Genomic DNA, 14924 nt, shown 5'->3' on the forward strand with positions numbered 1-14924 from the left:
GTGCTGTTTGGGGACAGAGAAAAGCCCAGCAGGACCCCATTCATGTCCCTGGAAAGCCATCAAAGCTCTCTTTGTCTGTGCAGCATTCAAGCACTGCCAAGCCCAGTGCTCTATTAGGTCTGGGAATGCTTGCCTTTGAGCACAGCCTTCACAAAGTTTTTGTTTTGCTCATTAAGTTCGTGGTTTTTTGATGTTTTTCCTGTTATCTCCCCAAATCAAGAGAAACTTTGAGTGAAGTTTGTTTTCCCACTTAGATTACAGAAATAAATCCATAAGCAATGTCCTTGTGGGCAAGGTTCTGACCTTTCCATCCCACCCTCCAGCAGAGCCCTGGTGAATAAATCGAGTTCTCCTGGTGCTCCCAGGGCAGGGGCTGCTTGTGAGCAGCCAAATTTGTGTTTATTGCACATGGGCAGAAAAGTGAGCGGGGCTGTTCCTGGCAGCCACTGAGGGTGACAATGGCAGTGCCAGCAGCTGGTTCTTTCTTGGAAAGCAGGGACATGGGGAAAACGGGGACATCGGGAAAGCAGGGATTTCAGGAAAGCAGGGACATGGGGAAAAGAGGGACGTTGGGAAAGCTGGGATTTCAGGGAAGCAGGGATTTCAGGGAAGCAGGGATTTCAGGGAAGCAGGCACGTCAGGAAAGCAGGGATTTCAGGGAAGCAGGGATTTCAGGGAAGCAGGGACATCGGGAAAGCAGAGACATCCCTGGGTTTGTCGTTTGCAGGGCTATTGGTGTGTTTGTTTCTCTTGCCAGGGATATTGGTGTGTTTGTTTTCCTTTGCAGGGACATCCCTGTGTTTCCCTGGGCATTGATATCCCCGTGTTCCTTTTATCCCTGTGTTGTGTCCCTTTTATCCCTGTGTCTCCCTGTGCAGGGATATCCCTGTGTTCCCCTTTATCCCTGTGTTCCCTTTATCCCTGTTTTGTGTTTCCCTTATCCTTGTGCAGGGATTACCCTGAGTTTGCCTTTATTCCTGTGTTCCCTTTATCCCTAGGTTGTGTTTCCCTTTCCCCCCTGTGTTCCCTTTATCCCTATGCAAGAATATCCCTGTGTTCCCCTTTATCCCTGTGTTCCCTCTATCCCTATGTTGTGTTTCCCTTTATCCCTGTGTTCCCCTTTATTCCAGTGTTGTGTTCCCCCTTATGCTTGTGCAGGGATATCCCTGTTTTGTGTTCCCCTTTATCCCTGTGTTCCCCTTTATCCCTGTTTTTTGTTCCCTTTATCCCTGTGTTGTGTTCCCCTTTATTCCAGTGTTGTGTTCCCCTTTATCCCTGTGCAGGGATAACCCTGTGTTCCCCTTTATCCCTGTGTTCCCTTTATCCCTATGTTGTGTTTCCCTTTATCCCTGTGTTCCCCTTTATTTCAGTGTTGTGTTCCTCTTTATCCCTATGCAGGAATATCCCCGTGTTCCCCTTTATCCCTGTGTTTCCCTGAGCATTGATATCCCCGTGTTCCCTTTTATCCCTGTGTTGTGTCCCTTTATCCCTGTGTCTCCCTCGGCAGGGATATCCCTGTGTTTCCCTTTTTCCCTGTGCAGGGATAACCCTGTGTTTCCCCTTTTCCCCTGTGTTCCCCTTTATTCCAGTGTTGTGTTCCCCCTTATCCTTGTGCAGGGATATCCCTGTGTTCCCCTTTATCCCTATGCAGGGATATCCCTGTGTTCCCCTTTATCCCTGTGCTGTGTTCCCTTTATCCCTGTGTCTCCCTGTGCAGGAATATCTCTGTGTTCCCCTTTATCCCTGTGTTGTGTTCCCCTTTATTCCAGTGTTGTGTTCCCCTTTATCCCTGTGCAGGGATAACCCTGTGTTTCCCTTTATCCCTGTGTTCCCTTTATCACTGTTTTGTGTTTCCCTTTATCCCTGTGTTCCCTTTATCCCTGTGTTGTGTTTCCCTTTATCCCTGTGTTCCCCTTTATTCCAGTGTTGTGTTCCCCCTTATCCTTGTGCAGGAATATCCCTGTGTTCCCCTTTATCCCTGTGCAGGAATGTCCCTGTGTTCCCTTTTTCCCTGTGCTGTGTCCCCTTTACCCCGTGTCCCCTTTATCCTGTGTTTCCCTTTATCCTGTGTTCCCTTTATCCCGTGTTTCCCCGTGCAGGAACATCCCGTATTTAGAGTTTTTTAGGAGCTCTAAACACACACAAAGGCTCAGGTTGAGAAAGGACACTTTTGTTCCCCACTCGGTGAAAGTTCTGCACAAATCCGAGTTTACCCATTGAAATCTCCACTCCAACGCTGTTCTCACCTCCCTGCTGCAGAATTCTGACACCCAGGATGTGCCCTGGGGGTGCCCCGGGGGTCTCTGGTGTCCTTTGGGGGCTCAGCTTTGAGCCAAGCCCAGCTCAGGGAAGGAGGAGGTGCCAGGTCCCCTCCAGCCACTGCCAGGCGTTGTGAAACCTTTGTAAAGCACAAAAGCTTTTGGTAAACCCCGAGCAGCCTGCCTGGCACAGCTGGGAACATCTGGAACATCTGTCAGGAGGGGCTGGGTGTGACACGGCTCCATCTGCAGCCCGGGCCAAGGGAAGGGACAGCCAGCTCTGCCTGGAGAGCTTAAAAACGCAGGGAACCCTGCTTAAAAATAGTGACAATTCTGCCTGAGGACTCTGAGCTTAAAGATGAGGAGAATCCGGCTTAGAAATGCTGAAAACTCTACTTAAAGGCATCAGAGCTTAGAGATGCAGGGAATCCTTCCTGAAACCAGGGAGAATTGTGCTGGAAGCGCTGAGCTGGGCTGGGTGCAGGTCCAGGAGAGCCTGGGGGCTCCTGCTGCAGCAGGGTGAGGATGATGATGGATTCTGGAGCAGGCAGGGTTGGATCCCCATCCCTGGAGGTGTCCCAGGAATTCTGGAGGGTTCTCAGTGCTCTGGGCTCAGTGATCCTTCGGGGCTTCTCCAGCCTCGGTGACTCTGGGATTTGAGGATGAGTTTTCACCTCCCTGCCAGGGTGGAATGACCTGGCAAAACCAGATCTGGGGACACCATGCTAGGAAAAATCCTGCATTTCCCCCTCACTGGAATGTCAGTGATGGCAATTTACTCCTCTTTTCACGGCGTTTGACTTTTGAAATTCCCCCTGTAAATGCGGGGTGATTCATGGTAACTCTAAAATGCTTTCAAGGGAAAAAAAAAAAACAAAAAAACAAAACAACAAAACCCCCAAAAAACAAACAAAAATACCTTAAAGGAAGTTCTGGTTTGTCTGTGGGGCTGGAAGCCCCCAGCTCTCAGGGGTCCTGGGCCAGCTCCCAGGACTTTGGGCAGTGCTGGAGCAGGTGGAGTGTGGGATGGTGCTGGGCACAGCAGGACACAGGGATGGCCCTTCCTCCCTGGGATTGTTCAGCAGGAGGGAAGGAGAGAGAGCTCCATCAAAGGAGGGGAAACCACCCCAGCTGCTCCTCCAGCCGAGCGATGAAACTTTGATCAGGGAGTTGATGAAAGTTTAATGAGCAAGCCCAGCTCCAGGAGCGCTGCCCCACAGCCCAGGCTCGCTCGTTTTCCTGTTCTCCTGCCCTCTTTGGGGAAATCACATCCTCCTCTGCAGAAGAAAAGAATCAAATGAGAAGTAAACAACCTTTCTGTTGGAGTGCCCTGCAGGAAGGCACAGCAAAGCCGTGTTTGCAGCGCTGGTTTGCGCAGGAGCTTTGTGGGTTTTTCCCAGCAGCAGGCAGTGGAATTGGGAATGAGCACAGGCTCCTGCAGGGCAGGAGTTTGACCTCACTGAAGGAATGTTCCACTCCCCAGGTGAATGAACAGTGAGCTTGTGTTTAACACTTGGCTTGGTTGCACACTGATGGGTTTTTATTTTGGTTTTTAATTTCCATTGTCGGTCTGGCAGAAAAATCTGGGTTTGTTTATCTGTTGCTGAATGATCAAAACTTAAATATTTGTGGGGTTTTTTTAGCCTGTGTACTTAGTGCACCTGCAGGTGTTCCTTGGCATGGAGGAATAATGACTGTAGAAATCATGGAAATTTTGGTGACACTGAAAACATTAAACTTCTGTTTCATTACTGCAGGGCTTATTTATTGGGAAATGATTGTTTGTAAAGCTGAGAGAGCTGGGGGGGCTCACCTGGACAGGAGGAGGATCCAGGGAGAGCTCAGAGCCTGAAGGGGCTCCAGGAGAGCTGAGAGGGGCTGGGGATGGAGGGACAGGACACAGGGAATGGAGGGACAGCACACAGGGGATGGAGGGACAGGACACAGGGAATGGAGGGACAGCACACAGGGGATGGAGGGACAGGACACAGGGATGGAGGGACAGCACACAGGGGATGGAGGGACAGGACACAGGGAATGGAGGGACAGCACACAGGGAATGGCTCTGAGCTGACACTGGGTGGGTTTGGATGGGATTTGGGACAGGAATTGTTCCCTGGCTGGGATGGAATTCCCAGATTTGCTGTGGCTGCTCCTGGATCCCTGGCAGTGCCCAAGGCCAGGTTGGACACTGGGGACACTGGGGACAGTGGGAGGTGTCCCTGCCATGGCAGGGGGGCTCTGGGTGGCTCTGGGTGATTTTCCAGCTCCCTCCCAACCCAAACCATTCCCTGTGATCCTTCCCCAGGTCCCTGCTGTGTTCTCCTCCCTGCGGTTCCTTTGGGGGCTGCATCCCCCACCCAGAGCTGCCCTTCCCAAGCCCCCATCCCGTTTTCCTCCCCCAGGGAAGGGCACCCTCAGTGCTGGGGGCTGCAGTGAGGAGTGGGCTCAGAAGGGGATTTGTGGGGGTTTCAGCCGGGCTCAGCTTTGCTGAATGCCATAATGAGCTGATGATTGCTTCATTCCTGAGTGCCGAGCTCAGCGGGCAGGGAGGAACAGCTGCTGTTTGTCAGATTCGCTTTGCTCCTCCAGAGTTTTACGGCTCCTGTTCTTGTTTATTTAACATAATTAGCCAGGATGGAGCTCTGAAGGTCTTCCCTGCCACTGCCAGGCTGGGGAGTGAATGCAGGGGCTGAAGGGTGCTCGAGGTTGATTTGGGACATTCCTGATTCCTGCCCAGGGAGGGTTGGATCCCTGGAGGTGTCCCAGAAGGATGGAGGTGGCACTGAGTGCTCCGGGCTGGGGACACAGATGGGCTGGGAGGGCTTTCCCCACCTCAGGGGTTCCATGAAGTGTCCTTTGGGATGAAGGAGATGAGATGCAGAGCTTGTCAAGCTCAGGGTGTTTGTGCAGGGCACAGGCAGCTGAGGAGCAGTGGGTGCCTGATAGAGCAAGGAATAAATTCAGATTTGGCATCAGACAGTTACACTTAGGAAAGTTGAGAATAACTGTGTTCCTTGTGCTCAAATATTTGACTCCTTTATTAGGTTTTTTCATTTAAATGTAATAACTCTGCCCAGTTTGTGTGTGAGTCACTGCCTGGTCCCCCTGGGTTTTGGTGATGTGCTCACATCTGTGGGGGTTCATGGCTGAAAACGCCCCAGCCACGAGCTGGGTTTGGAGTCATGATTGGCAAAGGGGCTTGGGGGTCCTGGGGGAATATCTCAGTGACAGAACAGCTGGGCTGGGAGGGGACCCTGGACATCATCCATGCAGCCCCCTGCCCAGCAGGGTCACCTGCAGCAGGTGGCACGGGAACGTGTCCAGCAGGGTTTGGAAGGGCTCTGGAGAGGGAGACCCCAGCCCCTCCCTGGGCAGCTGCCCCAGGGCTCTGCCCCTGCCTGGAGAGAAGTTGTGTCTCACCTGGGCTGGAACTTGTTGTGGTTTGGTTTCTGGCCATTGCTCCCTGTCCTGTGTCTGGCACTGTCCTGTGACAGCCCTGGGGGATTTGTGTGCATTGATGGATCCCCCTCAGCCTTCCCTCCCCCACCCTGAGCAGGCCCAGTCCCACACCTTCCTCATCTCAGAGATGCTCCAGTCCCAAAATGACTCTGTGGCCTCTGCTGGACCCTCTCCAGCAGCTCCATGGCTTTCTTCCTTTGTGGCAGCTCAGGGCACAGGGACAGGAGCAGAGGGAGCTCAGGGTGGGCACAGCAGGAATTTCCCCATGGAAAGGGGGCTCAGGGATTGGAGCTGCCCAGGCAGGGTTGGATCCCATCCCTGGAGTGTCCCAGGAATTCCTGGAGCTGGCACTGGGTGCTCTGGACAAGGTGAGGGCTGGTCAAGATTTAGACCTGATGACCCTGCAGGTCTTTTCCAAGGTAAATCAATCTGTGGTTCTGTGATCCCTGAGCTCTGCAGGCCAGGACTGAACACAACAAACAGAAAAATTCCCTAAAACCCCTGCTCAGGGTCTGGGGTCCCTCTGAGGGGACACACAGGGCTGGGTGGGACGTGCTGCACCCTGTTCTGCCCTGTGCCAAAATTCCCAGTGCTGAGCCCTCCATGCCCCAAACCCTGCCCTCCCTGCAGCTCACACTCGTGTCTCTCTCTCCCACAGGTGGTTGCCAGAACAGCCTTAAAGCCATGGGTGCCACTCAGAGCCTGGCCCTGGTGTCCCTGGAGCCCGAGCCCCCCCAGGGCCCCCCGGGGCCGAGCCTGCAGCCATGCCACCTCCTCAGCTTGTCCCCCATCAAAGTCCCTCTGCTGGCCTCGCCCTTCCCAGGTAAGGTCCCTGCTGTGGCCCTGGAGCAGCCCTGGGGAGCACAGGCTGTTGGTGGCTGTTGTCACAGGGTGTTGGTGCTGTTGGCACAGGGTGTTGGTGGCTGTTGGCACAGGATGTTGGTGGCTGTTGGCACAGGGTGTTGGTGGCCGTTGTCACAGGGTGTTGGTGGCTGTTGTCACAGGGTGTTGGTGGCTGTTGGTGGCTGTTGGCACAGGGTGTTGGTGGCTGTTGTCACAGGGTGTTGGTGGTTGGCAGAGGTTGTTGGTGGCTGTTGTTGGCTGTTGTCACAGGGTGTTGGTGGCTGTTGTCACAGGGTGTTGGTGGCTGTTGTCACAGGGTGTTGGTGGCTGTTGGTGGCCGTTGTCACAGGGTGTTGGTGGCCGTTGTCACAGGCTGTTGGTGGCTGTTGGCACAGGGTGTTGGTGGTTGACAGAGGTTGTTGGTGGCTTTGGTGGCCATTGGCACAGGGTGTTGGAGACTGTTGGCAGAGGTTGTTGGTGGCCGTTGTCACCGGGTGTTGGTGGCTGTTCACACAGGTTGTTGTTGGCTGTTGTCACAGGGTGTTGGTGGTTGGCACAGGATGTTGGTGGCTGTTGTCATAGGTTGTTGTTGGCTGTTGGCACAGGGTGTTGGTGCTGTTGTCACGGGGTGTTGGCCGTTGGCACAGGGTGTTGGTTGCTGTTGTCACAGGGTGTTGGTTGCTGTTGGCACAGGGTGTTGGTGGTTGTTGTCACAGGTTGTTGATGGCTGTTGGCACAGGCTGTTGGTTGATGGCACAGGATGTTGGTGGCTGTTGGCACAGGGAGTTGGTGGCTGTTGATGGCTGTTGGCACAGGCTGTTGGTTGTTGGCAGAGGCTGTTGGTGGCCGTTGTCACAGGGTGTTGGTGGCTGTTGGCACGGGGTGTTGGTGGTTGGCAGAGGTTGCTGGTGGCTGTTGGCACAGGCTGGGCACTGCTGGGGTTAAATCTGGGGGTTCTGGAGCGGTTTGGAGGTGTCCTCTGGGGTTGTGTGTCAGGAGTGGCCTCAGAGCTCCCTGGATGTTTGTCATGGGCTTGGCTCTGTGACATTTGGGGCAGCTGGGATGGCACCTCCCTCATCTCAGCTGGGAAAAGCTTCTCTGAGCCACCAGCACGGCCTCAGCTGAAATGGGCACTCAGGGGTATCTGCTCCACGTGGGATAATATTTGATAAAATCCTGAGCAGATCCTCTGGGTGTTGTCACAGCTGAAATGGGCACTCAGAGGTGTCTGTTCCATGTGGGATAATATTTTATAAAGTCCTGGGCAGATCCTCTAGGTATTTGCAGTCACAGCTGAAATGGGCACTCAGAGGTATCTGCTCAGTGTGGGATAATACTTGATAAAGTCCTGGTCAGATCCCCTGGGTGTTTGCCGTCACAAACCTGCTGGGAGAGCACAGCCTGGATCTTTTCCCCGAGGCTGAGGTGTAGTTGCTGCCTGGAATAATCGCTCTTTTCTGCCTGCTGAGTGAATCTTTAGTGGAGGTGGCAGCTGAGGAGCACTGGGGCATCCCTGCCTGCCTGGGCAGCTCTGCCTCCCTGGATGTTCAGGGCAGTCTTGGTACCTGCACTATTTTTAGATCAGTTATCTGCCAATTTAGTTAAAAATGTAAATGAGGGTGTGCTTTCTGTCTTTCTGGTAACTGAAGTGTAGCCCAGCAAGGCACAGGGAGATTGGATTGTGCAGAGGGTGCAGTTCTGGTTTGATGAGAAATGGACCCAGGGATTCTCGTTCCTGCCCAGCTGTCAGTGCAGGCACCTGGGGAACAGCAGGGTGGGGAGAGAAAACACCCAGAGGGGTGAGGGTGCAGGAAGAGGAGGCTCAGGGTGGGCACAGCAGGAATTTCCCCATGGAAAGGGGGCTCAGGGATTGGAGCTGCCCAGGCAGGGTTGGATCCCATCCCTGGAGTGTCCCAGGAATTCCTGGAGTATCCCTGAGTGCTCTGGGCTCTGGGTTTCTGTGGAATGAATGAAAATGTTTTGTACTTAATCCAAAAAGGCTGGTGCTGAACTCATCCTCATCCTCACAGTGTGAATGCCCCAGCCATCATCCTCATCCTCACACTGTGAATGCCCCAGCCATCATCCTCATCCTGTGAATGCCCCAGCCATCATCCTCATCCTCACAGTGAGAATGCCCCAGCCATCATCCTCATCCTCACAGTGTGAATGCCCCAGCCATCATCCTCATCCTCATCCTCCCACTGTGAATGCCCCAGCCATCATCCTCATCCTCCCACTGTGATGTCCCAGCCATCATCCTCATCCTCACAGTGAGAATACCCCAGCCATCATCCTCATCCTCACAGTGAGAATGCCCCAGCCATCATCCTCATCCTGGGAATGCCCCAGCCATCATCCTCATCCTCACACTGTGAATGCCCCAGCCATCATCCTCATCCTCATCCTCCCACTGTGAATGCCCCAGCCATCATCCTCATCCTCACAGTGAGAATGCCCCAGCCATCATCCTCATCCTGTGAATGCCCCAGCCATCATCCTCATCCTCACAGTGAGAACACCCCAGCCATCATCCTCATCCTCACAGTGAGAATGCCCCAGCCATCATCCTCATCCTCACAGTGAGAATGCCCCAGCCATCATCCTCATCCTCATCCTGTGAATGCCCCAGCCATCATCCTCATCCTCATCCTCCCACTGTGAATGCCCCAGCCATCATCCTCATCCTCACAGTGTGAATGCCCCACCCATCATCCTCATCTTCATCCTCCCACTCTGAATGCCCCAGCCATCATCCTCATCTTCATCCTCACACTCTGAATGCCCCAGCCATCATCCTCATCCTCATCCCCACATGGATCACTCAGGGCAAACCCACACCAGGAATTCTCTCCTGCTCAGTGCAGAGCAGATTTTTGGGAAAGCCAGCTTGGGAATGTCTGTGAGCAATGAACCTGAGACTCAGCTCCGTTTTTCTCTGTTTTCCCATCTCTGGGGAAGGCTGGGCCTTTGCAGAGCTGCCATAAAACAGCTTTATAGGATCCATCCTACTGTGCTGGAGGAGGAGAGGATGGAAGGGCTGGGATTTTGTCACAGCTGCCCTGGTGGGGTGGGAAGGAGCCTTGGGGTGTCCTGGGGGCAGGGACCCCTCTGTGCTGGCAAAAAGGGCAGAGGGAGGGAGTGAAAACGGGGGAAAAGCAGGTGCAGGAACCTTAAATGCAGCGTGGGCTGCACCCCAAACCTGCAGGATGGGAGAGTGCTGGGCCAGATGTGCTGGGCCAGATGTGCTGGGCCAGATGTGCAGGACAGGGGGCAAGGTTCAAACTGCAGCATGGAGATTGGGAAGGAATTCCTCCCTGTAAGTGACATTGGGTTACTGACCTGGGGGTTAATGACCTGTGGGTTAATGACCTGGGGGTTAATGACCTGTGGGTTAATGACCTTAACATTCCCCTGGTCTGAGGTTTATCCAAGGCCGAGGACACACAGCAGCAATGAACTTCAAACCCCCCAAATTAAATCATCTCCCACCTCAATCTCCGTGTGCTGGTGCCTGGAAGGCTGAGCACTGTGTGTGTGCTTGCCCCAGTTAATTGATTGTCCCCTGTTAATTGTTTCCCTCACAGATCAGTGTCCTGCTCTGTCCCCAGTCACTGGGGTTTGCTCCATCAATAGTCTTAGCAGTGAATATTTATTATTTTTTGGACCTTTGATTATGGTTGGTTTTGCAGCCTTACAATTAATTCCTGGCAGCCTAATTAGTGCCTTTGGGAATGGCAGGGTGGTAACACAAGGTGGGAAGGGCACAGGGCAGGATCCAGCTCTGCTCTTCTCCATCCTCACAGAGGAAATTCCTTGGAATTCCCTTGAAGCAAACCACCAGGAATTTAGGGGAGTGCGCACAATGCAGCGGTCATTTAAAAATTCATTTTTAATACAATTTATTTCACATTTTGTGACGGAAAATCAGAAGCAAAGCTCTGAGAGAGAGCAGAGGGCGTTGAGGGAATGCAAAGCAGGGCAGGCTGTCCCTGCAGGAGGCTGGGGAGGATCCCAGAGGGTCCCTGCAGTGGGGCTGGGGCTCAGGAGCTGCTCCTGCTGCTGTGCCTTGGCTCTGCAGCCTGTGCTGCTCCTGGGGATTGTTCTGGCACTGTGCTGAGCTCAGAAAAACTGGTAATGATGGAGTGAATGTACGGGAGAGGAGCAGCATAAAACCCCTGGCTCTAACAGCAACATAAAATGCTGTTTGATATGGAATCAAACCCTGGAGCCTGAGGAGCCTGTCCATGGGGTGGCTGTGGCTGGGAAGGCTCCAGCTCAGGCTCTGTGCACTCAGAGGGGCCTTGGCCCCACATTTCTGTGCTCTCTGCTCCCTCAGCAGTGAGGTGAACAGAGAAGGTTCCAGCAATGCCATTCCAGCCCCATTTTGGGTTAGAACTGCTTTTATTTCCTTTCTTCCTTTTGCATCTACTGGTGGTGCTGCTGGTGCATCTCCCAGGCAAATGTTCCCTTAAATATTTCATGGCAGCCTGGCTGGCAGTGTGGGTTTGGTGCCAGCTTTAACATAAAGACTAAACAGGAGCTTGTGGAGATGCAGCTCCTCGCTGTGCTGCATCTTCCTGTGCTCTGCTGGGGGAGGAGACGTCATTTCCCAGCCCTGCCACGCCAAGGCTGTGAGCTGTGCCTCAAGGAAACCCTAAATGCACTAAACTTTGCACACAGCAGCACTCACCTGCAGCCAGTGAGGAATGGGGTGTGTGGTGATCCCTGACACCCCTCTGCAGCCAATGCATGAAGGAGTGGGTGTTTATCTTCCTCACATGCAGGTTTTTAATGGAGGAGTGGAGAAGGTAAGAGATGAGTCTGTGGTTATGGACTCTGTAAATTAGCAGTGAGCACAAATATTAAAAAAGGCACCATCTGCCATAGAAGCCATTTGCCACCTGTTCCCTGGCTCTCAGCATTATTTAAGGGTTTAAATGTGCTGGTTTAGGCTGCCATGGAGCAGCTGGGAAGTGACTGAGCCTTTTTCCTCTCACACCTCAGTGCGGTGTGTCAGCCCAGCTCGGTGCCAGGTGTGTCCCAGCTCTGTGTCTGTCTGTCCCAGCTCTGTGTGTGTCTGTCAGTCCCTGCTCACAGGGCTGCTGCCTCAGAGCACAGCAGGGATGCTCAGGGGGTGTGGGAGGAACCTGCTCCTGCAGAGTGGCCACAGAGTGCATTTCAACTGATATATATTCCCAGTGTTTGGCCTGAGTCAGGGCTGGATGTGGGAGTAAACTCAGTGCAAAGCTGAACCTGGTGGGGGAAGGAATTCACAGTCTCAGTGGATTCATCTCCACTGTCAGGATTTGCACCTGCAGGGTCTGGTGGCTCCTGGAGTAATTCTCAGCAGAGGCTGGAAGGGCTCAGTGCTGGGGAAGGGGGCTCTGCAGTGGCTGCCATGGAACCCTTGAGCTCAGCCTAAGACCCTCTTAGGGATGGGTTGGTTTGGAGGGGCCTCAGAGCCCCCAGGGACATCTCCCACTGTCCCTGCTCTCCAAGCCCTGTCCAGCCTGGCCCTGGTGTTCCAGCATTCCCCAGATGTTTCCTGGCCAACCCTGGGCTGACATTTGTCCAAGCCCAAACCCTCCCCTTCCTCCTGGGGCTGGGATGAATCAGCAGCTGCAGTCAGGGAGTGAGGGCAGCTCTGGGCACTGGGGGCTCCTGCTGGGTCCTGCTGGGCTCCCTCCATCCCTCAGGGATCCCCCCAGTGGGAATTGTCCTCGTGCAGCTCTCACCTCACGTTAGTCCAGCCCTTCTCTGTGCCAGAATTCCAAGGTGTTGGGTGAGCAAAAGTGAACAGTTTTGGAAAAATGCCAATATTGCCAGCAGGAATTTGAGGTTCTTGTCCTGGTAAAGCTCCTCCTGGTATTGGGTGAGCAAAAATGAACAATTTTGGGAAAGCTGCCAATATTCCCAGCAGGAATGTGGTGCTCCTGTCCTGGGGAGCTCCCCCTGGTATTGGTGAGTAAAAATTTCCAATTTTGGGAAAGTTGCCAATATTCCCAGCAGGGATATGATGCTCCTGTCCTGAGGAACTCCTCCTGGTACTGGGTGAGCAAAAGTGAAAAATTTTGGGAAAGCAGCCAGTATTTCCAGCAGGAATGTGATGTTCTTGTCCTGATAAAGCTCCTCCTGGTATTGGGTGAACAAAAATTTCCAATTTTAGGAAAGCTGCCAATATTCCTAGCAGGGATGTGATGCTCCTGTCCTGGGGAGCTCCCCCTGCTACTGGGTGAACAAAAATTTCCAATTTTAGGAAAGCAGCCAATATTCCCAGCAGGAATGTGGTGCTCCTGTCCTGGTGAAGCTCCTCCTGGTATTGGATGAGCAAAAGTGAACAATTTTGGGAAAGCAGCCAGTATTCCCAGCAGGGATATGATACTCCTGTCCTGAGGAACTCCTCCTAGTATTGGTGAGCAAAAATTTCCAATTTTAGGAAAGCTGCCAATATTCCCAGCAGGAATTTAATGTTCTTGTCCTGGTGAAGCTCCTCCTGGTATTGGGTGAACAAAAATTTCCAGTTTTGGGAAAGCTGCCAATATTCCCAGCAGGGATGTGGTGCTCCTGTCCTGGGGAGCTCCCCCTGGTATTGGTGAGCAAAAATTTCCAGTTTTGGGAAAGCAGCCAGTATTCCCAGCAGGAATGTGGTGCTCCTGTCCTAGGGAGCTCCCCCTGGTATTGGTGAGCAAAAATTTCCAATTTTGGGAAAGCAGCCAGTATTCCCAGCAGGAATGTGATGTTCCTGTCCTGGGGAGCTCCCCCTGGTATTGGTGAGCAAAAAATTCCAATTTTGGGAAAGCTGCCAATATTCCCAGCAGGGATGTGGTGCTCCTGTCCTGGGGAGCTCCCCCTCTGCCCTGCTGGGTGTCCCTCGTGCCTGCCCTGAGCAGGGAATGCTGAGCAGCTCTAACCAGCTCCCTGGAAATGATGTGCCCAGCTCTAATGCTGGGTAACGAAGCAAGTAAATGAATGTTTATAGTTATTAAAGTGATAACTTCCTACCCTGGCTAATATTCAGCACAAAGGCACGTGTGGGTCCCTGTCTGTGCCGGCACACAGGGAAGGTGACCTGTGCAGGGGCTCAGAGCCCCTGGGCACAGTGCCATTCCCTCCTCCCTGCAGGGAACCCTGTGAGGAATGGGGTGGTGGCTCTCAGGGTGTGAGAATTCAGCTGCTTTGGGTTCCCCAGCTGCAGGAGGAGGAGAGCTGAGGTCAGGCCAGCTCTGAGCTCTTGCACATCTGTGCACCAGCCATGGGGAGTTGGTTGGTGCCATGGGGATGGAGCAGGCTGGATTGATGGGTCACAGTGCACTTTTTCTGAGGATGGTGAAGAGCTTTGGAAGGATGGATGCTGTACATCTGGAGAGCACTGGGAGGTGAGGTAGTGGAAAGATGTGGAGTGTGTTTTGCCCTGGGAGAGTTCCAAGAGATCCCTGCAATCCCAGGAACCTGCACAGGCAGCTTCTGCAGTTTGTCATCTGCTCTTGGTCCTTCAAAGAAGCACACCTCAAAATATCCATCGTTAATTTGGGGTAGTGAGCCTCACCAAGGTCTGTATGTGTCAATGTGAAGGTGTATCCCCTTGCTAAATAGCTGATATTACACAAAATAATAACCTGGCCTCTTATCAGAACATGATAAGGTGGCCTTTGCCACGCCCAAATTGGTTTACAGCACCCTAAAACAAAAAAATGGCCAGAAAGATGATAATTCCTGGGATGTAGGGGCAGGACCTGGGGTCAGGCTGGACATCAGGAGGAAGGAGGTCACAGCTCCAGACCATGGCTGAGCAGGGCTCCCATGGTGTGCTCCAGGAGAGCTCCCAGTGCTGGGATGGAACAGCAAGGTATTGACAAAGGAGAAATATCAATACTGCCGTGGCAGTCACAAAAGACAAACAACCCAAATCCTCTCAGTCGTGCCCAGCTCTTGGTAAATGTCATGGAAGTCAGAGTTAATTTACTGTATCTGTAAGTGCCTGTTGGAGCAGGGCTGGGTGGTTCTGCTGAGCTGTGTTTCAGTCAGGATTTGCTCTCAGGAGCAGCAGAGTGCTGCTGGGCAGTGTTTCAGTCAGGATTTGCTCTCAGGAGCAGCAGTGTGCTGCTGAGCTGTGTTTCAGTCAGGATTTGCTCTCAGTGCTGCTGGGCTGTGTTTCAGTCAGGATTTGCTCTCAGGAGCAGCTGAGCTGTGTTTCAGTCAGGATTTGCTCTCAGGAGCAGCAGAGTGCTGCTGAGCTGTGGTTCAGTCAGGATTTGCTCTCAGGAGCAGCAGAGTGCTGCTGGGCTGTGTTTCAGTCAGGATTTGCTCTCAGGAGCAGCTGAGCTGTGTTTCAGTCAGGATTTGCTCTCAGGAGCAGCA

The 14924-nt window shown here is 53.1% G+C and overlaps 1 protein-coding gene across 1 annotated transcript in view; it reads left to right on the forward strand.

Annotated features, from left to right (window-relative positions):
- Positions 1–14924, forward strand: part of TCERG1L (transcription elongation regulator 1 like) — a 58046-nt gene that overhangs the window by 9349 nt on the left and 33773 nt on the right. The window contains exon 4 of the mRNA XM_033066215.1: positions 6379–6543. Coding sequence (XP_032922106.1) covers positions 6379–6543 — 165 coding nt within the window. The remainder of the gene's footprint in view (positions 1–6378; positions 6544–14924) is intronic.

The sequence above is a fragment of the Catharus ustulatus genome, chromosome 8, assembly GCF_009819885.2.
Source record: "Catharus ustulatus isolate bCatUst1 chromosome 8, bCatUst1.pri.v2, whole genome shotgun sequence".
In the NCBI taxonomy this organism is placed as follows: domain Eukaryota; kingdom Metazoa; phylum Chordata; class Aves; order Passeriformes; family Turdidae; genus Catharus; species Catharus ustulatus.